This window comes from Triturus cristatus, chromosome 2_2 (genome assembly GCF_964204655.1).
Source record: "Triturus cristatus chromosome 2_2, aTriCri1.1, whole genome shotgun sequence".
NCBI classification, from domain to species: Eukaryota; Metazoa; Chordata; class Amphibia; order Caudata; family Salamandridae; genus Triturus; species Triturus cristatus.
In genome coordinates this window covers 848,686,358-848,713,472 of record NC_140582.1, presented here as the reverse complement: position 1 = coordinate 848,713,472, position 27,115 = coordinate 848,686,358, and the positions used below count along the sequence as shown (strand labels likewise).

The following is a 27,115-nucleotide window of genomic DNA, read 5'->3' as shown; positions in this document are numbered from 1 at the left end:
AACCAATGGAGCATAGGGGTGGTAAGAAACCCCAAGGCGATAAAGAAAGGGAGAGCAGGGGGTGAGAAAAAACACAAATAGAACCCACACTGTACAACCCAGGGCATAGGGTTGGAAAGGATACCTGACACATGAGCATACCGTCCACTTATGAAAATGGGTAGAGCTATGAAAGCAGCATGAAACATTCTGTTTGGGAGTGAAGTGAAAGCGTCACTTTGCAGACGGATCAAGCCACCCGAAGGGAGGCGAATGTAGAAAGACCAACCTGAAAAGGTCCTCACAGAACGGGAGGACGGGCGGTCGTTAAGGAATCTGCGGCTAGACTACGTCTCTACCAGATACATTGTTACCGAAGGTAAGTAACTTGTTCATCTGCTTCCTTAACTTAGAATAGATACCAAAGCCATACCCATAGAGGAGGTGGGTCTGCGACTGAACCCCTCCAAGTTCTAGAGAGAACTTGGCCGTCAAGAAATTGACTAAAACAGTGCAGTCAATCATGTGACGAAGTACAGTGGGGACAGTAATGTCAGCGCAGCCAACTCCTAGACCATGAAGCTCAGAAGAGAGCGGAGAACAATGGAAGGCAAAGGTACCACAAGCCGACAACAACAGCACGAAATCCACTTTTGTGTATACCGGGTTGAGAGAGGTAAAGCCCAGAGCCGGAATGAGCGTGCTGGAGCAAGAGTTCACAACGCTGAAAAGGAAGATGAACCAAGCCTAGGGCCCGAGGGATCCGCAGGATCCGAGGTGTCGATAGAAAGCAGAAAGCGACTACCGGTCGACCAGGCAAAGCAGTGGAAAAAACACTGTTGAACCTGCGCCTGCAAGATACAGGGGGCAAAAAAGGCAAAAGGCTGACTCCTGACCGGCAAGTGCCAGCATGGACCAAGAAAAAGCATACTAAATATGCTGGAGTTAAAAGCAATCTGAGGACACCGTCAGAAGTGTGGAGCTAGGTCGGGAAAGATCCACCAGATGTAATGTGTTGCCTGTAAGCAAAACCCAGAGATATGGCAACCGGTATGACAGAAAGCGCATACCGGCACAGTATGTAGACTAGCAGAAGCACTTTTCCAGCTGCATCAGCTAGACACATGTGACAACATTGGCAGGAGACCAATCCATGGCCAAAAGGCTGGAAGTAAATGGAGGACACGCCAAGACATAGGCGGTCTGTTACAACTGGCGAAAGGGCCAATGGCACACAGGCTAATGTCAAAGTAGGAGCGACACTTTAAGACATCAAAGCATACCGGGAGGCACCTACACATCGATTGGACTTTGGAACCACACGAAGAAAGGAAAGGCTCCTGTAGGGCAGCGTGAGCAGGTCAGATGTGCACGACATCAAGAGGGCAACGGCCCTAAAGGGGAACCAGGCAGCCGAGCACCACATAGAGGTGGTAGCACATGCAGACTGGGTCAGCGACCATGGACACCGCATGAAGGAAAGAGCAACATCCCCCCCCCCTTGCTCGTGAAGAACCACGGTCCCCTGCAAGCTAGAGGCACGACAGTGGAAACAGTCAGAATCAGTGTAAGTGCCCTGGACCAGACAAAACAAGTATCTCGAAGAAATACGCACCATGATCACAGTATGATCCAAGCAGAAGTGTGGAAACACCTGTGTGGGGCAGCAGGGAATGTGGAAAGAACCGCTGCAGGAGAAGTGGTGAGAAAAGAGGCCACATACGGCAGCGATATAAATGCTACTAAGCTAGTACCATGGAGGACGAGCCCAATAAGGGCTGCGTGTCCAAGTTTGTACTAATAGTACTAAACATTGCCGCACAGCGACAGACGATGTGAGCCGTAAAAACAAGGACAGAAGCACTACAGACAAGCGGGACCAAAGGCACCCGAAGCGCGACAGGGCGATGCTTATAATAGGATCGCCGGACAAAAGACAGGGAGGAACTCCCCGAAGGATGTCCACAAGGAGTACTCCATAGGCGCGTACTAAGACAAGGCAGTCGCCCAGCACCAGCATATAGCCCACATAGGGTAAGTGTCAACCCCTGATAAGGGTTCCTCTTGGGTAAATCACGCAGTCAGCGGACTGAACAGAAAAATAAACCAGCCATACGGCTGAAATCAAACAAATCAGAGAAGGCTGAACAGCCGTGGACAGCAAACGGGGAACCTACTATACACGCTTGTGATAGAGGTGTAGGAAAACAAGGCACAGAACAGTGCAAAAGTTATGGCAACCCGGACAAGAGCCGGGAGACTGCCGAATCCATGTGGGGATTAAACTGCAAATCCCTGAGGGCATCCCGAACATTATCTGGGAAGCGACTGTCATGCAGCCATGCATGGCGGCGCAAAGCCACAGACTCAGCAAGAGCTCGTCCCACAGAGTCAGTGGCATCAAGGGAAGAACAGAGCAAAAATTGCGCCATTCCCCTCCCGTCAAGCAGAAGCTGAAGCAACTGTGACCGCGGCTCCTCAGGAATAGAAGGGAGAAGGGTCTCGACCGGGTCCCAAAGGGTCGAGGATGAACGTGCGAACACACACGCAGTATTCAATGCGCAGATAGCCGCACTGGTAGAGGCAAAACGCTGGCGAGCACACGCGTCCAGCCACCTAGACTCCCTAGTGGGGGGTAATAATGGCAAGGCGGATGAAGACAATGTCAAAAGCCACCTGAACAACGAGTCCCTGAGACATGGGGTGAGTGGACACGCAGAGTGGATAGCCACCTGAACAACGAGTCCCTGAGACATGGGGTGAGTGGACACGCAGAGTGGATCAGCCGGAGCAGGACGGTGACTACGGGCAATAACCCTATCAACAGGGTAACCAGAAGAGGGCCTTGCCCATGTGCCACGCAAAGAACAAGTTACTTGCCTTTGGTAACGATGTTTCTGGTAGAGACATAGTCTAGCCGCAGATATGTCGAATAAAGAGCTGCTAAATGGCAGCAAAGGCTCCACCTCAATAGGCTCCATGTGAAGCAGATCCAGTAAGGGATCAGAGAGCAGGGGAGCCACAGGAGGCGAAAACCAAGAATAGCAGCCGCCCTGTGAATGGCAAGTGTGTAAGCAGCACCAGCTTCAGTTGCCATCCGGCTAGGTGATAATAAGCCTTCGGTAGGAAACGGCTGAAGACTAAGCAGTCCACTGGACAACAAAAGTGGAGGAGCCAGAGACTGACCCGCAGGACAGGTAACACAAGGCACTTGCACCATGGGCCCCCGATCTGGGGAATCCAGAAAAGCATCCAGGAGGCGTTGTTGCCGGCACCGGCGTCGATCGACGCCGTGTGGAGGACGCAGTGACGTACGAGGAGTTGGGAGGAGCAGCAACCTCGTGTGGAGGCTGGGACGGTGGCCCCAGCGTCAAGAGACGCAGGGTTTGAGTCGTCTGGACGTCGACTACCTCCAGAGGGGACTCGACCTGGACGCCGTCCGATGTCGACCCCACTGGAAAATGTGCCCGTCTGGTCAAGCCGGGCGTTGAGCCGGGCGTTTGCGCTGCCTCCAACGTCGATACAGATAGCCGCTCAGGGCTATGCGAAGACTGACGGGGTGGACTGTACGGGTGACTGGGAGGACCCACTGGGCCATGACCCGTCGGCGTCGTATCGTCTCCGGAACCGGAGTCGTTGCACACAGCCGGAGCCGAGGAAGAATCCGCCGGCGAGGGCCCGACATGAGTGCCCTCCACCTGTTTGGTTCCCGAAGGTGCTCCAGGGAGCGGTGGGAACCCAAAGTATGACTGGAGTGCAAGAGAATAAGCCTCCATTTGGGCACGCTTCGCTTCAACCCCTGGAAAGGGAGGGTACGGAGGAAGCGACTGCCGGGCCCCCTTACCTGGCATAGAGAGAGAGGAGCGGGCACCAGCAGTATGCGAATGGGAGGAGGACCTCCGTGCTTGCCGCTTGTGCTTACCTGCCCTCAAACGACATTCGCGGGAACAACCACTGGACAGAGCCCGATCCGGAGGGGGAGAGCGGTGACGCGAAGGTGCTGGACCGGACAGCCGTGCGGCCAGCAGTTTCATACGGCGCTCTGACGGATTTGGGCTTCATCCTCTGACAGGCGTCGCACTCTTTGGAGTCATGGTGCACGCCAAGGCACCACATACAGATGAGATGCGGGTCAGTGCCAGACATCTGACGCGCACAGGCTTCACAAACCTTAAAACCCGAAGGCATTGCACACTGTTCCGGCGACACCGAAGGTGTCAAAAAGGCCTAAAAACCAGGCCAAGGAACTGCTGGTTTTCCAGGGTCCACGTTGGGGCACAGAAAAGAAGAAAACTGATGTCAGCGTGCCGGGAGGGTCATATATGGCTCCGCTGACGTCACGTCCGTGGACAGGGTCAGGGCGGAGTCGTGCAGCCCCGCCCCCAGCGCGCAGAGGTGCTGCTGCGGAAAGTTCTCCGGATCTAGTCTGACGCCTGGAGATATTCTAAGTTAAGGAATCTGCGGCTAGACGTGTTTAACAGATATAGTCCTATCTGGGTCTGACATGTAGATAATCGGGTCATCAGCATATAGGGATATTTTAGTGCTAAAATCATGTTATACAAACAGAATTACTCGCTGATTTCTCCAAGCATTTGGGCAAATGGCTCCATATAGATATCAAAAAGGAAAGGAGAAATGGGGCAGCCCTGTCTGGTAGTGGAGATTAAACTCGGAATAAAGATCAAGCACTTTCAGGACCTCCCACAGATCCTCACAGCAGACCCGGCTGCATCCAATGTGAATACAGCCTAAGGAGCAGAGTAGGAAGCGGCAAGATCAACTGAACAGATGCGCTGCTGTGTGAGCTCATGAATCTGCTGTTTAGGGACAAAGCCCTTCTGGTCAGGATGGATTGACTGAGAAGCCAGCCTACTTGCAAGGATACTAGTAAGGACCTCATAATCTGCATTAAGTAAGGTTTCAGTATGAACACCAAAGTGGCTTCTTTCCAGGATTCAGGAATCTGGCCCTCCCCATCCCCAAGATTAATAACATTAAATAGCTATTCCCCTATTGGTATAATCACCTCCTTTAATGTTTTCTAAAGCTCAGAGGGAAAAGAATATGGGCCTGCTGTCTTTCCATTTTTTGCTAATTTCAGGTGTTCCCGGATTTCTACATCCGTGATCCGTGCCGCCGAATGGGAAAGTTCCCTATTTCTCAGCCACCCCTTAAGCTTCACCAAGTCTGGCTTAACCTCCTCTTTATAAAGAGATGAGAAAAAGGCTAGCAGGTGCTCCTCCATTTTATCCACCCTGTCAGTAACTTCTCCCTGAGGGCTGACTCACTGCCAATTATTTTATACTATTTCTGACTCTCTACGTTCTTGCTTTCCACACCAGTAATGTCCAGCTTCTTTCCCCATACTCCAAAAGTCTAGCACTGTTTGGCTGCCATCTTTCGCTACACTTTCCATCAAGCTTGATTTTATAACTTATCCAAGCTTCTTCCAGCCTCTTAAAGACTTGCCCTCTATCCACCCCTAGATTTTGCACCCGTAGGAGCGCCCCCAATTCTTCTATTTCATGCTCAAGAAAACCCTGCTCATCCCTAGCCAGCTTTATCTCATAAGATGCCTGACTCCGGAGGACCCCCGAATAAAATCTCTGTAGGTGTTCCAGACCGTAACTAAGGGGGCGCACCCTATATTGTCTATAAATAAAGCCTGACTGACCTCCTCAAATGTCTGTCCAATTCCTGTATCTGAAAGGAGAGCACGGTTAACCATCCATCTGGGAATTTACGGTTGGACAGAAAGTTCCACTAACACGGTCACCCATGAGTGGTTCAAAAGGTGACCTGGCAGATGTTTAATCTCCCAAACTCCTTCCACCATAGTGCTATCTATTAAGAGGTAGTCTGGCCTAGAGAAGCGGCCATACTTCTTACTATGGTAAGTATACCCTTTCTGCTGTCCCATACAATGGCCACCACACATCTACCAGACCCATATCCTGCAACAAACTTTTCAGGGCCTGTCTAATCTTTGGTGTATTAATGCAGTCTCTCCTGGTGGCTCTATCGAGATTAGTATCTAGCAATGTGTTGTAATCCCCCCGAGAATTATTGGCAGTGGAGTCTCTATTAAGTTCCACTCCAGAGTAGTAAGGAAGGATGGGTCATTAGAATTCGGGTCAAAAAATTGTAATTTGAGCCCCTCATCTGTCCTACCACCCATCTCCCTGAGCAATCAGTTTTAAAATCCACCAAATCTAATCCAGCCCCTATACTTACAATGACTGCAACCCCTTGGAGCATTCGATTTGATCGGAAATGGTATACTGCCCCATCCACTTTTGCTTTAGAAACAAAGCCCTACTCTCTATTGCTATCTAAAGGGTCTCTTGTAAAATCATTATATGACCTGAGCTATCTTCCAACCATAGTAGCACCATATTCTGCCTCCTACTAGACCTGAGCCCTTTGACGTTCCACGTGAGCAATCTTAACTCTCTACCCATCCCCATCGAACCCAGCCAATGGTCCAAGACTCATGCATAACATGTCTCTTATGATGATACTCTCTATCGGTTACGTTATCATTGCTTCAGCTAAAAAAAGGTGATCACGAGGACTAAAAATATTTTTGGGGCTTTTCTCCCACTGCTCCCTACCCGGTGCCCAAGCCCCATCACCCGCCTCCTCCACCCTCGGGCAAACTCTCCCATTACTATCTGGCATTATTAAAAGTTGTATGCACGCTGCACTAAAAGCAAAAAGAAAACCAAATATTATTTTAGTGTGGTCCCCTCTCCCCCTTACCCCCCCCACCCCACTATAGCCAGACTATAACTCATTATATTTCTATATCTCAGAAAACATGTTCACGGATAGAATTCATCTTAATGGATTCAATCAATGTGTCCCCCTCCTCCAAGCTTCGATAATTATACATTTGATTGTTCCATATTATGCAGATCATGGCTGGGGATTTTAGTTGGGCCTTCGAGTCAAGCGTATTAAGTTATTCCATTCATCTGCCTAACTCCCACTTACGATGTTCCATGGCCTTACATAGATAGGACCTGATAATGAAGGTATAACCCTTGATAGTAAGAGGTCCATTTTTGAGAGCACTTCCTAAAATAAGTTATTTCACCATGTATGACAGGAAACTAACCAAGATCTTCCTTTGTTTTTCACGGTTAGGGTTCTTCCTAAAAGGGTTGCTAGTACTTTCTGCATCTCTTGTTTAACATCCACTTAAGGCCTGTCTTTAAGGACCGTATCCTTAAGGAGTGATATAATGAAACTATTCATGTCATCCTTTTCCTCCGCCTCTGGGATGTTGGGATTTGAATATTATTTCTTAGAGTATGGTTCTCCACCCTTTCCAGGTCATCCCTCAACAATTAATTTTGCTATGTCAGCATATCGATGACTATTGTATTCTTCTGAATATCATACTTGTGATGGTTGACCACCTCCTACAAAGCTCTGGTGCGTTCAGCCACTTCATTCAGTTTCTGACTCAAAGGCTGGCAAGAAGCTTGGATGCCCCTTTGGTTGGTCTCTGAAATTCCAAACCTATTCTTCAACTCAATCCTGAGGCACAGTAGGAATCAAGCTACTTATCCCCCAGGCTGCCTACTGCATCAATCTCACTGGTCTCCATGCCACACAGTGAGGAGGCAGAATTCACCGTCGCTAATCAACTACACCAGACTAAACCACCTCTTTAGTCTCTACTGGCAGGGCCTCAAGCACATTGAGGAACGGCATTGGAAGCAAAGTCTGAAAAGTGCCTCCTATATCAGAATTAAATTGCACACTAGCAGCGCAGGTTAGTGGATCTCCATTATAAGTGCATTGCTTTACCATCCATCACTATCGCTCACTACAGAAGGCCTCTCTTCAATCATATGTAGAGTAGGTGATGCCATGGCACAGACGAAGTTTAAAGATGGAGTAACCTTAAGCTGGGCACTAGCCTTTTTCTTTCCTCTCTTCAGAGAGGAATTTACTGAGCTGGTCTGAGGGTCTCCCCTCGCCTGATTTTGTAATCTTAAGAGTAGCGGTCCCAGAAACAAAGGCCTTTCTTCACAAGACTTTTTGGGCCTACGGGTTTGTGGCCAGCGCAGAGCTGGGAATCAGGTCTTACCTCCAAAGCAGCCCCAGGAAGGGGGCTTGATTTGCAGAGTGCATAGCGAGTACCTGGAACGTAGGCTTGGACTTCTCTCTTCCATAGGACAAGTGCCCCCGAGGCCTCTCCTCCCTTAGGCTCTTGGAGCACAGAGCTTCGTTTTCTGCACCTGAACACACCTCCTCAATTCCTCAAAAAAGTGGAAGCGTTCTAGGTTTTTTGCCACCTTTGCTTCCTGCTTGCTATTCTGGCCCCACGCTGGCTCTGCAGCACGGTACCCAAAAGAGCATCCCCCTGCCAAACTGCAGCTCATGCACAGCATCCTCCCAATGAGGGACCCCGGCAAAGCCAGAGAATGCCACCACATGCACCTGGGGTATGAATAGCACACAGCGCGCATCTGCAGGCACTTTCACCTCCTGCAAGCTGCCCCCCAGGGGCAAACAGATTTCAGCCCCATTCTTCGGCTCAACGTAAAGATCAGAATCTTTATCAGTGGAGAAGCGCGGGCGATGTGGGGGGGAGGTTGGGGAGCACACACTACATGCCACAAATCATACCGCCTCTGTCAGCGACCCGCTACAGTGCAGCCGCCATGTTTCCTGCTTGTTACAGAGAGCTGTATCATTACCAATTTCCAATGTGGATTCTCTATGTTAGGCGTCGCCAACCTTTTCTATAAGATCTTCTTTTGTTCAGTGAAAATCACCCCGAGCTACTAATAGTACAGATGTAATAGTCACCACCCTTTGTAACATTGTTAAAGGTGATAACATGAGCATTAAACGAGGTTGCCAGCAGTAAAATAAGAAAACATTATCAAATTGTAATGCCGCTGTATTGGTAATGCAGAAAAGCCATAGCTGCAATCCCCCGGGCACCAAGGTAATAATAAATCTCTCCAACTCAAATAACAGCTTTAAATACAGTTTGATAATTTGAAAATATTTCTCCAACCATCATCTTATAAATAATGAAAATACACACATTTTCATCTTTAATACAAGCATTTGTACTTTAAGTATGCATATAATAATTCACCCAAGCAAAAGCTTCTATAATAATAGGCTGGGCTGCACCCAGGAGAGCTACTCACAGACACCTGGAGAGCTACTGGTGGCTCACGTGCTACTCACAGGAGATGACTGCTCTATGTGTAATCACAAATAAAATCGTTGACTAAATGCCCAAAGGCATGCTTGATCAAGTATTAACAAAACTTAACAAAACTACATGACCAAATCCATACTCTGAGTAATCAGTGCTGTTACAGACTTCCTGTGTCCTTTGCAGTATTTAAAAAATTGTGAATGTGCTTCCACATATCTGCAAAATTGGTATCTGCAAAAACAAGTCTTGAGCACCATGAAATGAGAGAATTGGGCATGATTAGCTTGTCCACACACTTTCTTCCCGTTTATAGTAGTGCCTGTCCAGTCATTATGTCTTACCTATCGGACAGTTTTTAGCTTCTTTCATGTTTCCTCCCCTGGAGCATCCTTTGTATTGGCTCATTTGTATCCTTCCACTGCTTGAATTATTTAGGACCTACTTTTTATTTTTCCAATCAGCATTTAATGAGGGCATGTGTTTTCTTGTTCTCTCTCGTGTGATGCTCCCCACTCAAATAACCACCCCTTGCTATGCTCCTTGTTGTTCCCCACTCCTTCCAGCTGGTCTATAAAAGCACAATTGAAAGTACTGAACCGCGGCCTTGGGTATGTTCCAACCCCCAAACATGACTCTTTTAGATGCCGGACCGAACTCCATGAAATGGTGAGAAAAATCAAGATCAAAAAATTCTTTGCAAATAAAGAACAGACTCCTGCTTCAGTTTTTTCCACGGATTTACACCGTCCCTCCCAGTTTTGTCCACCATTATCTTCAGTTGGTCCTGAGGTGGTAGTTTTTGAGAACAAGGTTCTGAATGAGATCAGACTTCTGGAGGAATCAGAACAGGCTAACACCTATAACAACATGAGCAGATTAGATTGGGCTGCAGTCAAATCCTTGCAAGATAACACTGCACTCACCATCAAATCTGCTGATAAAGGGGGCGCTGTGGTTCTTATGAATACCAGCGATTATGAGGTGGAAGTTCTGAGGTTGTTGGGCGACAGGAGGAACTACCGCCCTCTTGCACGTGATCCCACGGCTGAACTGCTACAACAGATTACCATCATTGTGGCACAGGCGCGGGAGAAGAAGTGGATCACTGCGAAAGAGGCGGAGTTCCTCGTCAACGTCAACCCCAGGACACCGGCATTTTATATTCTGCCGAAGATTCATAAGGCCCAGCGTCCACCCCCAGGCCGTCCCATTGTATCGGGCATCGCCTCGGTATTGGAGCCTCTTTCCCAGTTCTCCGATTTCTTCCTCAGGGAATCTGTAATCACCCAACGGTCTTATGTGCAGGATACTACCGATATCCTTAACATCATCAATGAAATGGACTTTGATCCCTCCCAGCAGTTACTTGTGACCATCGACATCGAGTCCTTGTATACTAGCATCCCCCAGGACGCGACGCTGGTGGCAGCAGCTCGCGCCCTGGGGGCCCAGGAGTGGTTTTACGACACTCCCCAGTCCTTTGTCATGCAATGCGTGGAGTTGGCCCTCACCCGTAACTATTTCTGTCACAAGGATGCCCGGTATTTACAGATCTCGGGGACATCGATGGGCGCTACATTTGCGCCGAGCTTGGCGTGTATTTACGTCGGCCAATTCGAGGAAAACTACCTTGACCACCCCTCTAATCCCTTCCAGGGGCACATTTGCCTCTGGAAGAGATATATAGACGATGTTCTATGTATTTGGAGGGGCACTCAACAACATCTCTGTGAGTTTCTGGAATGGCTGAATTCACTTGACATCTGTTTGAAATTTACCTGGCAGTTCAGTAGGGAGGCGGCCACATATCTCGACCTTGATATCACTGTGGTGGATGATAAACTCAGTACCAGCGTTCATCACAAGCCCACTGATAAAAACTCTTTATTACACTACCAGTCGTACCACCCCAGAGCTCTGAGGGACAACCTCCCAGTTGGTCAGTTTCTGAGATACCGCAGAAACTGTTCCTCTACATCTGATTATTTACATCAATCAGAGGTGCTGAGCATGAAATTGGAACAACGTGCGTACCCTAAGAAAATTATCACCAGAGCCCGTAAAAGGGCGCACAATACACCTAGGGAGGCATTGCTGGAGAGGAACAAGAAGGAAGCCAAGGAGAGTTTGCCAGTGGTTCTTACATTTGACCCGTTGTCTAATAAGATCAGACAAATAATCAAGCGACATTGGTCATTGTTATCCACCAGTGACTTTCAGATGCCCCAGCCTAGATTTGCATTCAAAAGGACTCAAAACCTTAAGGACAGACTGGTGCATACAAGACCTGCCCATGTTCAGAAGAACGTAAGTCTACCTCCAGGACACCATCCCTGTGGGAGCTGTTCAGTATGCGAACTGACGGAGAAAACAACTGAAATCATACTAGGTAGTGGGAGGACCTGGTCTCTCCGTCAGTTTACCAATTGTAATACTTGCCATGTAATTTACAGACTGACATGTCCATGTGGACTACATTACATTGGTCTTACATCTAGAAAGGTCAAGGTACGCATACAGGAACATCTGAGCACGATTAGGTTCAACATTATAAAGACCAGCAACATCAATTTAGATCTTTAAAGTGGGTTGTTCTGGAGAAAGTCTGGGGCGACATGGGCGATATTGACAAGAGACTGGCCGTGAAGGAGGCCCGCTGGATTTTCACTGAGAAGGGGGACACCATTGGTCTTAATGACCAAATTGAGTGGAACAAAGTAAGCAGATAGGTGGTTATTAACTAGCTGAGTATTTCATCATGTAATTATGAACATACCACCTCCACTCACCCTTGATGAACCTTTTTTAATGTAGTATAGCCCTGGTAAAGTGATGTTCCATAATAATCTGGTTGAGATTCACCTGCTCCCCGGGGTGCCCATCAGGAGACATACGGGCCATGGGTTTAGTTTCTCCCTGGCGTTATTGGTGGGGGCGCTGTATGAAAAATGTTCATGGTGTACATATGCGCCCCACTATGCATTCTGGAGGCTGGTTAATATTGATCTTAATTTTTCCCTGATTTATCCCAAATGTTATCAATCACGGACTGACTCCCCTGACTCCCCTTTTGTTACACACTATATCGATCTCTGGCGGAATAGCTGCCATGTTGGTCCTTTTTCAGAAGAGATTTGCTTGTTGCCTGGTTTGGATTGGGGTCGCGTCCTCCACGTATGGGATTCTACCCTGATGGGTTCGGGCTCATGATCTAAACAGGATGGCATGATCACCTACTACTCTGTAGCCAGAGTAGTTCGTTCCATCTGAGTTCGTAATGGCTTTAAATCAGGGTCCTGGACCACTTCAAAATGGCCGCGGCATTCTCCAGTGTAGATCGATACAACCTGGTGACTCGCGTAGTCTCGCGAGATGACGCCAGAGCTACACTTTGAAAATAGACGCAGTCGCGCGTTTAGTTGCTCCAGTGTTGAGGTACCGCCTGGTTGTACAAGAGACAGGGTAAGCCGGGGGTGGATGAGTTACTGAAAAACGCTGTTTGCACTTACAATTGTTGCGTGGCTGTTGCGGTACGTAAAGACCATGATTTTACACATTTTTTAAGCTTGGTATGAACAAGACGGCTGTGATCCTTGAAGTCAGTCGAGCTGTGAAAACGATATTGGTAACGGGTTGTGCTGATGTGACACATCAGATTTCAATGGGTTAGTTGTTGCAAGGACAAATGACGGAGTAGAACTTCCAAACAGCGAGGTGATTGATCTTTTAGAGATCGAGGAAGAGTAAACACACAGAGTGTTTTCCGGATTAAATCAGGTATAGATGGTCTATATTTTTTTCAACAGGTGCAGGCACCAATGACGGTCGTGCTTTGCCGAGCAGGAAGGCGATAGTAAAAAGTTTAGAACGCCCCTGCGACTGGTTGGTGGCTGGTATGTGGGCCCATAGCCCCAACTAGGTAATGAATTAAATCTTGTTACCATCACCATCTTCAGGATGGTCAGTGAACTCATCCCTCTCCGTACTGATTATGCTGTATGTTTGTTTGTTTGTGTTTGTCAGTCCTTTTAAAGGTGTGTGTCCAGAGAAGGTGATTCTTGACCCCTTCTTGCCCTGATGAATTTGCCACAAATTTTATTGGCAATGAAACATGTTGGCCGTCATTATTAAGGTATGCAACATGCTGTGTTTTTAAACAGGGTGATAGACTCCTAACCAGAATAAAACAACCTTTTGTGAGTCTATATACCCTCACCAGTTTTTATTGTCGTTGTCTGCACAATTTATGTGTTTCTTTGTTTTTCACACTACACTGTCTTGTGTTATGTGTTTTTCCACTGGACACTGCACACTTTTTTCTTGAGAGAGAGTGACCGATGATGAAATAAACGTGGGCAAGCTGGTGAGAACCAACCAGTAGCTCCTCTGGTGGTGCGCACGTGAGGTACTCTCTCTCTCTCTACACATTTTTTCACCTCGTTACTATTGAGGGTTTCTGTAGAGTGTATCTTTTTGTGGACTGACTGCACATTCTCCTTTCTTCTTACTTTTCATCTACTTAACCTTTTTTTAAATTTGTAGCATTCTGGATGGGCTGTCTCCATACAATATAAATGAGTGTTGGAGGTCTGTGATGAAGCACACCCCCTCCTACCTAGTCCAGAATAACAAGGAAGTTTTGCTACAGTGTGCCAGTACTTTTTTGTTGAAACTATAAAAGCACAGCAACAGGTATATATTTACCAGGGTATGTTGAAAGACTTTAAGGGTTGTTTTTATCTCCTGCATTTCCAGAAATTGCACAAAAGCGCAGGCTGCCTTAATGGTAATGGTGTTGAGGATGGGGCAGGAGGCTGCATTCACTTAGTTGCCATGTGAGCATGGGGTATAATTAGAATGACAGAAAAGGAGATGTCTCTTCTCCTGGAGACCCAAAAATCTTATCACTGAGTTACTACAGTGAGTACATGTTTCAGTTTTGAATCCTATGGAAAGTAAATTAGTCCTTGGTAGGATAGGATCAAATGTATAATGCGCACTTATACCCAAGGCTGTCAAGGAGCTGGGCAGACGAGGGAGAAGGGAGAGGCACGGATCAACCAACTAGGAAGAGAATAGCCATGTTTTCAGCAGTTTTCTAAAAGCTGGAAGAGATTCCGCGTTGGAAATGTAGGAAGGCAGGGAGTTCCAGAGTTTAGCGGCCGCTACCAAACATGAGCGCCGCCCCATCTGGCCCTGCGGTATCTTAGAGAGATCAGTTTTTTCTGGGATGAGGATCTCAAGGTCCTCCCAGGAGTATACCATTGGAACATGGTTTTCAGCTGCGGCTGGCCTAATATACCGTGCTCAGTGCCTGGGAGGAGATATCCTCCATGAGGGGAGTCAGCCTCCCTGGCTGATTGGTGCTTCAGGATGCTAAGGATTATCCTGGCCTCCGCGTTCTGAACAACCTGAAGCTTGTTCAGGGAAGCCGCATTGATGTTGAGGTACAGAGCATTGCAGTAATCAAGCTGAGAGGTGATTACTGCTATGGTCGAAGGCAGATGCAGTTCAGACGGAATATACGGTAGCACCTTTCTAAGGGTTTTTAAGATCTAGAAACAAGTGCTGACCGTTTGGCTGACCTGGGTCTTAAAGGTCAAGACCCTCGTCGAAAGTGATCCCCAGATTTTTAGCTGTCCTAACCGGGACAAAAAGGGGACCACAGTCTGCCCGCCACCAGGCATTTGACCACATGGAATTCTTCTAGCCAAATACCAGTATCTCGGTCTTATCAGCATTAATCTTTAGGGAGGTACCCTTCATTCAGCAGATAATGCTTACCATGCACGGATTAAATTTCTCTGTGACCAATTGCAAGTCATTTTAGATGGAAACAATGATTTGCGTGTTATACGCATAGTAAATCACCTGGAACCCAAATACTCGCACCAACTCGGCCAGAGAGGTCACATAAATGTTAAAGAGGGTGGTGCTCAGTGAGGAACCCTGAGGGACACCACATGGATGTCTAAGTCCTAGCTCTGAAATCTCCGCAGCCAACTATGTTCGTTCTCCCCGTCATTAAAGAGTGGAGAAGCTGCAAGGCCTTTCCCACTACCTGCAGATGCTGAACCTTGCACGCCAACAGGTCGAACATAATCGGCACTGATGATCCGCACTGATGATCCACCCTGATCCACTTGCATACGAATATGATCAGTGGCTGCAATAAGGGCAGACTCGGTGCTGTGACCGGCGCGAAACCCATTCTGTGAATGGTCTAAGATCTCCTGGGATTCAACGTGATTCACCAGCTCAGTGTTGATGAATTTCTCCAAGATTTTAGCGGGCTGGGAGAAGAGAGATGGGGCCAAAGTTTTTCAGAACAGAGGGGTCGGCGTTAGGTTTTTTAAGGAGTGGTGAGACGATAGCCTCCTTCCAGGTAGCCAGATAGCTACAGGATGATAGAATGTTGTTAAACACCCTACACAGGTAGTTGGCTACAGGATCAGGAACCAGTTTCAGTGTGGAGGGCATAGAGGGACCCGATGGTGCACTGGATTTAAGGCCCATTAGGAGATTTTTAGTTTGCTGGACTGTAATTTGCGGGAAAGGAGGTAAGAACATGCTTCTCACGGTCCTGGGTGACTGCCTCAGTATCAGGTTCTTCAGTTTCCATAGGAATGAGCTGCTGAAAGATCTTTAGGACCTTGTCCTGGAAATATGGAGCTACTCTGTCACAGAAATCTTGGGAGGGCGTCAGCAACAGTGTCCCTGGTGGCTCAGAGATCTCATTGATGACCTTAAATAGCATACTAGAGGAATTGTCTGCTGATAGTATCTTTTCGGATTTGGCTTGAAAAATGGCATGTTTGTATTTCTGCAGCAGATAATTCTGCTTGACCTTTTCCCTTGTACAGGGGTCCGCATGCCACTTTGGTCTTGTGTGCGGCAGTCCCGCCTAAGGGATCTGAGCTCTTCTGAGAACCATGGGGCCAATGGTTTAGCTCTTCTAATGATGCAGTTTTTAAAAGGGGCAGCAGTGCCAAGGGCCTTATTGATCCAGTTGTGGAAACCATCCGCCGTGGGAGGAAACAGGATGTGCCTCCCATCACCGGCCATAGCCAAGACGGCCTCCCATTTCATAGCTGTGAGCTTGTTCAGAGCCCTACAACGTATGCACTTCGATGTGGGACCGTAATGGGGAGGGAAGGACAAACTTTGAACTCAATCAACCAGTGGTCCCCCCAGCTAAAGGGCTGAACAGTCTCGATCACTAGGTTGTCGTGGTTGGTGGAAATGCCGTCCAAGGTGTGGCCGGCAGTATGGGTAGGAGATTGATAAGATTGGTAAGCATTTCTTTCGATTCTGTCCAGTTTCTCGAGTGAAAAGTATTTGAAAAATAAACCATGCCATTTCTAAAGATTGAAAAAATAGAATTCAGAGATACCTTAACATATGTGTTTATTTTTCCTCCAGTATTTCGGAATGTTTTTCTTTTACTTTTGTTTTTTAAACAATGTTTTACAAACAAGCATTGACAAAGCCATTACCTCTGCACTCTCATTATAAAAGTGACTTATTTTGTTGCACTTATTTTGTTGCTATATCTCTATCGACAAACCACTTTTTAAAAAAAAAATCAAAACACTGGGAAGCAAGTCTACAATGTTGGTTTAAAATGAACCTTTATCAGATCATTGTTTAATCTTATTTACTGCCCTTTTACACTAATCCTTCTTTATATTAATATATCAAAATGATGTCCTAGTTTAGTAATCTATTTTATTCAGTTATTTTAAGTTCTTTTTTTCTTATCTTTTTCCCAACATAGCTTTTCAATACATTTCATGACCATGACTCTGTTACATCACGAATCAATCTCAAATGACCGCAGCAGCAAGTGGACAATACCCCAATAACAGCAGCTCATGTTAACCTTTGAATTCAACTAAACATCTTCCCACAGCAGACCCCCAACCCCAACATCCATGTGTCGCCCTTCACGGTGGCCTATTTTTTTGATTGGTTTGTCATTTAAGAGAGCATCTGCCCCGTGTTTAAAGGTCTTCAGTTATCTTATCTCTCAATGTGGATTTCATGTGCTGCCCATCAGCCAGTGCCCACTCTATTAAGTCTTTCTTCCATCTCACAAACTTCGGTGCATTGGAGGACAACTAGTGTAGGCTTTGCGAGCACTGTCCAATGCCAGCATACAGCGTTTCAGTAAACCTTGCTTTCGTCTCCAGATTATTACAAGTAAACACACTTTATTGACTTTTCTGTTCCCATGCCAATTAGGTCACCTATAATTTGCACCATTCCCCCAAAAAGCTTTCTATTTTGGGCAATTCCATGTCATATGTAAAAAGCTTGCTGCAAGTTGACATATTTCATCGAATTTCTAACAGCCCTATGAAGGCTAAACATGTGACACCGTATCAATTCAGTTATAGGATTCATTCATCTTCAGGCATATTTGCATATTTCTTCTAAACAATCATGATAGTGACAAAAGATATTCTGTATTTGGTCACAATCAACAAACATCACAGCAGTAAAAACCAGGAAAGTTGTATGCAGTTTAATTTATTCTCACAACAGATTACATTGAAATGTGTAAAAGTGGCGAACAGTGGAAGAATGTCCTCTTTATTGTAAATTAGCACTTTAAGTAGCTACAAGCTCTAGGGTGGTTTGACAACAGGTACTGCAATCTTTAGTGTTTCGAAGATGCTGTACTAAGGCAGAACTAGCATCCTCTGCTGACTTCTGAATACTGTGCAAGTCAGCAATCCATTGAGCAAATGCTGGACATCTAATACTAGAAAACGAAAAGAAGTGGTGCTGAAGTCATCCAAACTATGGTTTTTTTTCTGAAGGGCACCCCTTTGTGAGATGACGGTCGCATGTTTTTCAGGGTAAACTGCGCTTACCATGAATCCTTTTCAACGCACGGAATTACAATGCGGTTGTTACAACAACCACATTGTAAAAATGCATACCATTACCCTGCAAGTAGTAACAACGACTTGCAGAGGAGGCAGAAGGTGTTGGATTTAAAATCCAACACCTTCCCTACTGTTGCACATACTGGAGTTGGAATAGTAAATTATACTATTCCACCATCCAGCACCACCCTTAGAGCAAGTTGTTGTTATGACTTGCGGGGTAATGGTATGCGTTGTTACAAGGCGGTTGTTGTAACGACCGCGTTGTAATTGCATGCGGAGAAAAGACATGCGATGTAAGGAGGCATATTCGTTTTTAAGGTCACAGTCTCACGATTGGGAATCACTGATTATTTCAAAAGCTAGGTTTTGCACTCTTGGTAATTCGAACATTGGTATAGAGAGCGCTCTGTTAAAGAAAATGGAGTGCTCCGGGTTCCTAATGCCAGGTAGAAGCCCTGTGCATCAACTTTCCAATGTTTGTCCGCAGCTGTTACTGTGAACAAAGGCCTCACCGAGCCTAAGGGTTTGGGCTTTAACGCTGGAGCGAGCCTTTCATGGCTGGTAGAGCCCACTCCGTAGGGCTCCAAGGCTATAATAAAACACTGCTTGCTGCAGGGTGACAAGTGTTGCAAATATAATATCCTCTCACCCCCACCTGCAACAGACAATATCCTTTCCTACTGATGTAACAGAGGGTGCGTTTTTTTCTCTCAGTAAATGAACACCAGAACTTGCAGCCAATATCTTGCTTAGGTTATAGACACCCATTTGTGCGCGTCTCTCCGTGGGCCTGGGCAGTATCTGTTCTATTGGGTCACTGTTTTATTTAGTGGACTAGCAAGTGGTGGCAACAACGCTGAATGCAGAGCCACGTGCGTCTACAACCACTGAATGAAGAGGGTCCCAAGTTAAAGACATAGGTACGAGAAGCATTCTTAATGGCACTGCTTAGGGGCACACCTAGTGGCATGTGGCATTCCTATCTCTGGCCACACTGCCAGTCACAAATTATACCCTAACCCATCAAAATACCCACTTGTATCTTCAAAATACTTAAGTCTTTCTTCCGTAGTTACTGGATTCGATAGTTCATCACACTCACGAGAGGTGCTTAGGCATGTGAGTGGTACAAGCAGGTGCATTTCTGCATTTTTTTTTTTTACAATAAAAAATAAACAGCTTCACACACCGCAAAGCAGTTTGAGCTATATAATCCAATAAAAACGTGACTACAAATCGTTACAAAACCACCTTAAAGAAGTTGAAGTGTTCTTTAAAAAGATTATTCTGTAAGGTGGCTTTTTGATAGGATGTCCAGCAAAGATAATACATATAGGTTGTTTTGAGGGATATTCAGTAAAAATAGAATAAATAAATTAAAAATATTTTAAACTGTTTTGATAGGCTATTTAAAAAAAGTCACATAATAAACAATATATAGTAAACATGGCTGTCTGCTTACAGATATACTCAATATAAAGAATGCATAGATAACTGAAGTCTTACTATGACATTAGGAAAACACCAACATTTATTCCCACACAATCCGTCACTCATAGTTTTTGGCCATGGCAGAAAATAAACATCTTAACATTATTTCATATGTGTAGCCTTTTTTTTAAGAAAGTTAATTTGTAAGCAGAGATACAATATGCAAATATTTTTTTCAAACAAAATTACTGCAAACGGGCTTTACTTTTAGACATCATGGCTTTCATCTCCATTCTTCACAGCGAGTCCTACGGTTTCATATATGCCTCAATGGAGTTGGATGGTTAAACAGGTGGGCCAGGCTTCCGTTTCCGGGGCAACAGAGATATAATGGAGTCTGATGCTTGAACAGGTGTGACTCACGCTTCAGATTCCGGGGGCATCAGACACAATCTCACTGAGCAACTCACCTGTGCTTGCATGTGTTGGCTTTAAAAACAAGCTAGTTACAGACACTTTAATGGAAGCAAAGTCGCCATGAAAGAAGGGTACATTTTGGCAAGGCAGACAGTGGACGCTCCTAAATGCAGAGCGAAGGGGAACTTGTTCATTTACACGTTTGACACTAAAGCACATACGGAGTGACTTTTTAGCAAGCATTATAAAGAGAATAGTGAACACATGGGGCACAAAGCAAAAATACATTTTAAACAATCCAAAACTTGAGGTACGCCAAGTTTGGTCCAGGTAGCAGGAAAAGCCCACGTCTAGTGGCCACTCTCTCCACCTCAGTATGTTCCTGCGCCACAGACTCGGCCATGTGGCCTAACATTAGGAGATCTCTGCACCAAAACTCCCCTCCATACATTCCTTCTCTCCAATCTAGTAGGTTTCTGCTCCTATGCCTGGTCACAGAGTTTCTAGATATGCCTGAGCATCTTGCCTAAAATGGGGAACCGAAATTTAAGGTATTACAAGGAGGGGGAACTGTTCCCGATCCCCAGTAACCTTTGCAGGTCTGGGAAGCTGAAGGGTGAGTCGGCTATAAACATGGACGTTTGCTGCATCTGTACACCTCGGCCAAAACAGAGAGCAGCCAACAATAACACTGTGCCAACTATGAATCGGAGCTTCCTTGGTCAGCCCCAGGGGCAGATTCAACAAAAGTGGAAGGCTGAGGTGAAACTGGAGCCCACTTCAAATATTGGATATAGTGCCTGCAAGCTGTAGAATAAAAGTGAATACTGCAAAGCCCCTCTGAGCTCTGTGCCCATGAAGGCCTTGTACCTTTAGATCATCACACAACTCCTTGGTACCTTGCAATAAATGCCCTTATAATGTACATTTAGGGGCACTTTATCCCAAATATAATTAAACATACAAAATGAAAGTGGTTGTCAAAAACAAAAAGGGGCAAATCCCTAATGCGTTTATCCTGGCACCTGTTACACCTGGGAAAAGTCACAATGTAGGTTTGCAAAAAGATGAATGTATGAGTAATGGAATGGGTGGTATTAGAATGTATGCACGTGCAATGTCTACGAGTGTACACATTAAGCATGCACAGATTCAAATAAATATACATCAGATCATGCAAATCAGATTCCTACTATCAAAAGCAACCGTTCTGTGACTACACCCACAAATGGAGGAATGCATTTTGCACGCTTATCTTTGTACCTAAATCACACCCAAAAAGATGAGATGTAAGTGGAGCACAAATGATAACAAACTGCACCAATATAGTCATTGCTTGGTAGAAATGTGTAAGGAGATACATTGGGAGGGAGGTGATTTGTTTCCATTTGCATGATCCTTTGGTCATCTGAAACACTAAGAACAATTTGTGAATTGTGGCCTATATAAACAGGTCTTGGATGCATACAGTCAATCAATTTCCAGATAGATTATCTCTTCTATTTGCTACCAAAAACCTATCAGGCTTGTGTCTGGAAACCCAGGGCAGATAGATGCTACAATAGACAAAGAGGCCTCAACAGCTTAGATAAATGTAATTATTGAGAAATTTGCAAAGCGCCAACCTAGTGTTGTATTCATATTTCAAACAGACACTACTGTCTGGATTCAGACTCAATGACAGACCGGCCTCCTTAATGACCCTGCTTAGTTAACATAGCAATACCCTTTTTTACCATTCTATTGCTCCTTTATTAGATTTTAATAGGAATGTGCTAGCTAGTCAATTAAAAAAAGTAGGGCTATCAATGAAGACCACATGCCAGAGAAGGAAATAATACTTATAATCTTAGTTCTCTCTCGTGGGGAATCATCATTAGTCATAAACTTCCCATCTTCATACGAGCAGTGGCTTCAAGATGGTAAAATCACAGAAAGTTAGGATCCATGGGTTCTGTAATTTCAGAATAAAGTAATGTACAATGCATGATGTGATATCAGATCTGCTGGACACCTTACAGGTTTGGTGTCAGATTTTAGCTATGAAGAGCAGCTGCCTTTCGGATTTAATTGGCATTATTTTATTGAATTTTGTTCTTTTGAAAACGAATTAGTAAAAATTAACTCAGGTTTGAACTACGGTTATAAGGTATGGTGTGCTCCATGATGCTGTACCTGTGCTATTCAAATGTTTAGAACTATCAATCGCGATCCCACACGGAGAGCTCTCACTGCCATTACAGCCCCTTGAGTCACTGCCATCTTCTCATTCATTATAGTTTCTACGCACAGAAAGGGCCCAGTGGAACCATTGCACCATGCTTCCGCACACTAGCGACAGCTCGCTATACTGTACCTGTGACACCGGTGAGTGTTCCTACTTTGTATGTTTGGCCTGGCTGGGAAGCGAGTGAGCATGGAGATGGCAGCCGCAGTGATGAATACATCCATGAAAGGCATGCCTGCACGCTCTTACAGGCATGCTAGCTCTGCTGATAAGGCCTTTGTTTTTGAATCAACACAGTGATTCCCAGTGGTTATATGGGTTCATGCTAGAAAGGTTTTCTGGTAGGAGATAGTCTTATTGCTACTCCCTTTACAGAGTTATGGCTTCAAATAATCCAGCCCCTCTTCATGAACCCTCACCTGAGGCTCAGGCCCATGATTGTGGGAGCGCCTAAGTACGTTTGATTAGTCGATTAACCTTGTATATGAGAACCGTGATGTCTTGGTCTTAATCTTGAGGAACAAGAGTAACAAATTACACGAAAATTCTTCAATGCAAAAAAGGTGTGGGTTATACCACTGTATGAGAGGCAACAGAAATGTAAAGGAGGCAACGCTTGGCATATATATGGGAACTTGGACGAGACAAAAGAGTTCTGTCACTTTAGGACATAAAGACCATCTGAGTACCTGGATGCCCGGTGATGATACAAAGGAGATCTACCTCCACAGCCCAACAGCTCCAATCGCATGAGCTCTACATAAACAACAGTTTGAAGGACCAGCATTCTTAAGGTAAATGAGCACTAAAGCGCATGTCACTTATCGTATGCATTGTGGGGCCTAGCTGCAGCTGCAATGCAGTCACTCGGGCTACCTTGGGCAAGTAGAGCTGCTAGAAACCAAATATGAGAGCCATCATGCCAATATTCCCTTCCTGCTTTGACAGTGCTGATTGTAACACTCAGCTAGAGTCAATTTTTGCTGTGAACCATTGAAAAAAACAAGGTGCATTAGAACAATCATTTACAGCAGGTAGAAGAACAGGGAGAAGGACAGTTGATGGGCAATACTTTAGTTCATGTAGCAAAAGTAAAACAGAACTCAACTGGCACTCATTCAGACTGCTGAGGTGAGGACACAGAACTTTGAGGACATTTTTGGAACAAACAGAAAAAAATGCAGCATTATAACAACGTCAATCTGTGTCAGAGAACTTTAGAATAGTTTTGACCATTCAGTAAGTTGATCATATCAATTTAAATCAGTCAGTTGGATTTTCTTGTTGCACTACAATTATTAGGCGCAAAGTGCCTGGATTCTAAAACGTGTTCCCCTTCTTTCTGATTTCTGAAGTGCTGATTAAAGTGCTACAGGGCTAAGCTACTCCAATCATTCTCCAAGTGCCGAGGTCATGCTGGTTAAAAAGCACAAAAAGGAAAGCTCCTCTGTGGAGTATCTGCCAGTTGGAAAAGATGAGGATACTAGTGCATCTTCAAGCCGACAAGTGATGCCCACCATCACTTCTCAAATATTTGAAAACAGGGAGTGATCGTTTAAGGACTCAAGAGCCACTAAGACGAATGCTGTCCAAGATGATTGTGATACAATGGAACTTCAGCAGCATGGCCTCCAAGCGCTGCAGGAACAGTCCGCTGTGAGAGATGTGACTATGTTCTTGTTTCTCGTGAGCCTACTTTCGAAAATGTTCTTTTTATGTACAAGCAGAAACAGACCTTCCACTGCTCATAAAGAAATTCACAGACAAAAATAAAAATTATATTTATATATATATATGTATATTCATGCTTCTTTTCAAGTTACACAATGGTGGCGACGGACAAGTGTACATGCTCGTCTAACATTGTTTTTCATAAGGAGTACTCTCCGAAGACAAAGCAGCAGCAGTTGAACGGAAGGCTGAGCATCGGTTTGTGTTGCTTTTGTGTAACTACTTTACCTCCCGTAAAGTATTGTAGTGCGTCCAAGAATCCTCTTTCAGGTTCACCGCTAGGGCAGTTCGGGAACAGGACGTTTCTGTTTTAGTGTGTCAATGAGGGACAAGACTCCTCGCTTTACGCTCGTTGTAACTCTTCGGGTCACTGTGTCTGGAGGGGGAGGTGGAGGAGGAGGTTGCATTTTATGCAAAGGAGGCCGGGCAACCAAACACTTCTGATACCGCAACTGCAATGAAACAAACACATTTTTTACTATCTGTTACCATGTACAGGTACCACATCCTAAATTAGTGAATGCCTTACACCAATATGCATTTTGGATTGGGTTCGCCCCTTCATGGCATTAGCTTGACCCCATTCAGCCACTGGCTTGAGACAACATTAACATCTTTGAACAGCCAAGGGAAGTGTTTTAGTCTCATTGTCATGCTATTGGCTGTTTGGATGTATCCTTCCGTCTCCCAAGAAGTGCTTCCATGGAAAGGAGTATTTTAGCTCTGAAAAAAACACTCAATCGTTACATTTTTGGAACACTCAATTCTTTATCTTATACATGCATTGGTTCAAAAGAAATCATTTCTTGCTATTTTTTTTACCACACAACAGACCTATGGGTTGCTATTCTAATTGTATCCATTAGAATAATACTCCTTTGACATCCCAAGCAACTACATTCAACTGCCGGAATCGTTCTATGATTTAGATGCCGAGCCACAATTTAAATACAAATTCAGCATTCCCGTCAAATCAACAGCTCTTACATATAACTGAAAACACAAGCCACTCCTCTTGACTTTGCCAATGCTCGTTTTTGATTGCTGTAATCAAACAAGCAAAAACATGGGTCGTGGAGTGCAGTTTGTTTCTTTAACTAATCATTTTCCTCTTTTCTTATAGTCGAAGTGTTACTCAAATCGGAAAATGACATCAGGTTTCAACATCGAAAACTTTTTCACTTCACCTGCTAGTAATTGTTTTTATATTAGAAGAGGGTACAAAGAAGGCAACACTTCCCATTTAAATTAACCATATGTACATACATCTTGTGTGAATATCTGTAACACGCAGTGTAGCTGTGAGCATTAAGGTATCCGTTTGCGCCCACCCCTTGTAGATCCGGTGAGCACTTCTTAGCAAACTAGAGTAGATTAGAACTTAAAGGCATGGCATCGCAGTGTGGTTGGTGCTCAAAGTTATGCTTTACGGACTCTTGCGCTGGTACTGTTCAATGTGCACACCTCAGGTTTAACCCCTTCGATAGAAGAGAGAAAAGTGTATGGCAGCCTGTGTCTCATAGAGCAGAGTGTACAGGTCAAATGTCTGGATAAAAAATTCAAAAAGTTGACAGGACTCTGAAAACTAGAGTACATTTTGCAGAATGACTGAAGAACTCCTGATGATTCTGCAGATGGGAGGTCACCACAGATTCAAAGACCAAAATCTACAGGTGGTCAGGCTCCAGGCGCTGCAAGTACAAAAGCGCAGGTCATTTTCTCATAGTTAATATCCGAATACAAGGCATCAGTCTTTTAAAGGCATAAGGGAATGAGAGTTGCACACAGAACGGGTCTGTGAATGAGAAAGAAGACCAACGACATCCCTATTTTAAGCAAAATCCTCATTAAATAACACTCTGTGTAGGAAATGATATCCCTGCCCTGAGTAACGGAAGTGCAGAGGCTCGCGGTGGCGGTAGCCTCATCTTGACTATTGCGAGATGCTCGTGCTCGCACACCAATACAAGCAATTGATCACTTGAAACCCAGTAAGACTGAAGTGTGGTTACACGTACCCAGACCGGATTTGGTCAGACCTCGATCTACCAACTAAGAAAGGTAGGAGAGTAGGGGTTACACAGGATCTATAGTCCTGAAGAAAGTCAGATGACCATTTTGGGCTAAAGAAAAATCAGTTGAAACATGTTGACAAGCATGCAGCTAGGAGGGGAGTACGGCTAATAATTCGCCTCATCACCACCATCCTTTACAATATATTTTAATCCTGATCAGGGAATCCAGGAATAAAAAATAGAAAGGATATTCCCGAGACAGTTTTATGTTCAATTTCTGCACTTCTCTGAACCCTCTAATTATTAGCTGATATTGTCTTCCCACCCTATGCTCCATCCCAGGAGTTGGGGCATTTTTAACAAAAACTTGTGTCAATTTCACCATTTGTATACTTCTCTCACCTCCTGCACCCTTCCCTACAATTGAAGGGTAAAACAGAGGTATAATGTCCATATGGACAACTAGAACCATAAGCCTGACTGCTATGCATGACCAATTTGTTCTCTATTAAAGGGTTTTAACTTTGCTCTGCAAAAATTTACCATCTCCATTACCTGCATCAAGGTCAAGCAAACAGAGTCGGCCACACAAGGGATCTTTTTCTTTTCAAAAGGTAGTGAAATTTAGGTGAAGATTATTCTTGTTTTGGCTTCTACTGGGGCCCAGTGAAGCGTGTATATCTGGTTCCTCAGGCCCCAACAGTAGGGGCGCTGCTACAGTGTGTAAGGAAGGGTGAGGTTATGTGTTTGCTGACTGAAAAGCCCATTTGTCGTTAGATTGGGGGTCTTTCCTGTCCCCTACGTTGTTCTCTCACCCATGTGCTTCTCTCCACACCTGTACTCGTTGCTCTCTTGCACCTGTGCATCTCTCCCGCGCTCTAAGTTCTCTCTTTCACCCGTTTGTTTCTCCTTTTGCCCCATGCACTCTCAATTGTGTTACTTCTCCCCCACGTTTGCTTCACCCACTATTTGTGTTGCTCCTCTCCCAACCTACTCATTTCTGCCCCCAACCTGCTTATGTGCCTACATTTTTTTAAAAGCACTTTCTTGCTAGTTTTCCTTTCGTATTCATTTATCCGCCCTGGATCAGTGAATAAAAAGAAAAAAAGCATATCTGTAGGTGCAAACATCTGTGTTGAATGCATGCTTGCATTCAACTCAATTACGCATCATCCATGTCATCGTGCTCTATTATTTTAGTTTGTTAGACATTCCGCACAGC

At 45.2% G+C, this 27,115-nt stretch overlaps 1 protein-coding gene across 9 annotated transcripts in view; it reads right to left on the bottom strand.

The window, feature by feature from the left end:
* Window positions 1-16,565: 16,565 nt before the first annotated feature.
* Window positions 16,566-27,115, bottom strand: part of APBB2 (amyloid beta precursor protein binding family B member 2) — a 1,135,523-nt gene continuing 1,124,973 nt past the window's right edge. For all 9 annotated transcript variants that reach the window (XM_085642196.1, XM_085642193.1, XM_085642198.1 and 6 more), the window contains one exon: window positions 16,566-24,330. In XM_085642196.1, coding sequence (XP_085498322.1) covers window positions 24,157-24,330 — 174 coding nt within the window. In that variant the 3' untranslated portion in view covers window positions 16,566-24,156. The remainder of the gene's footprint in view (window positions 24,331-27,115) is intronic.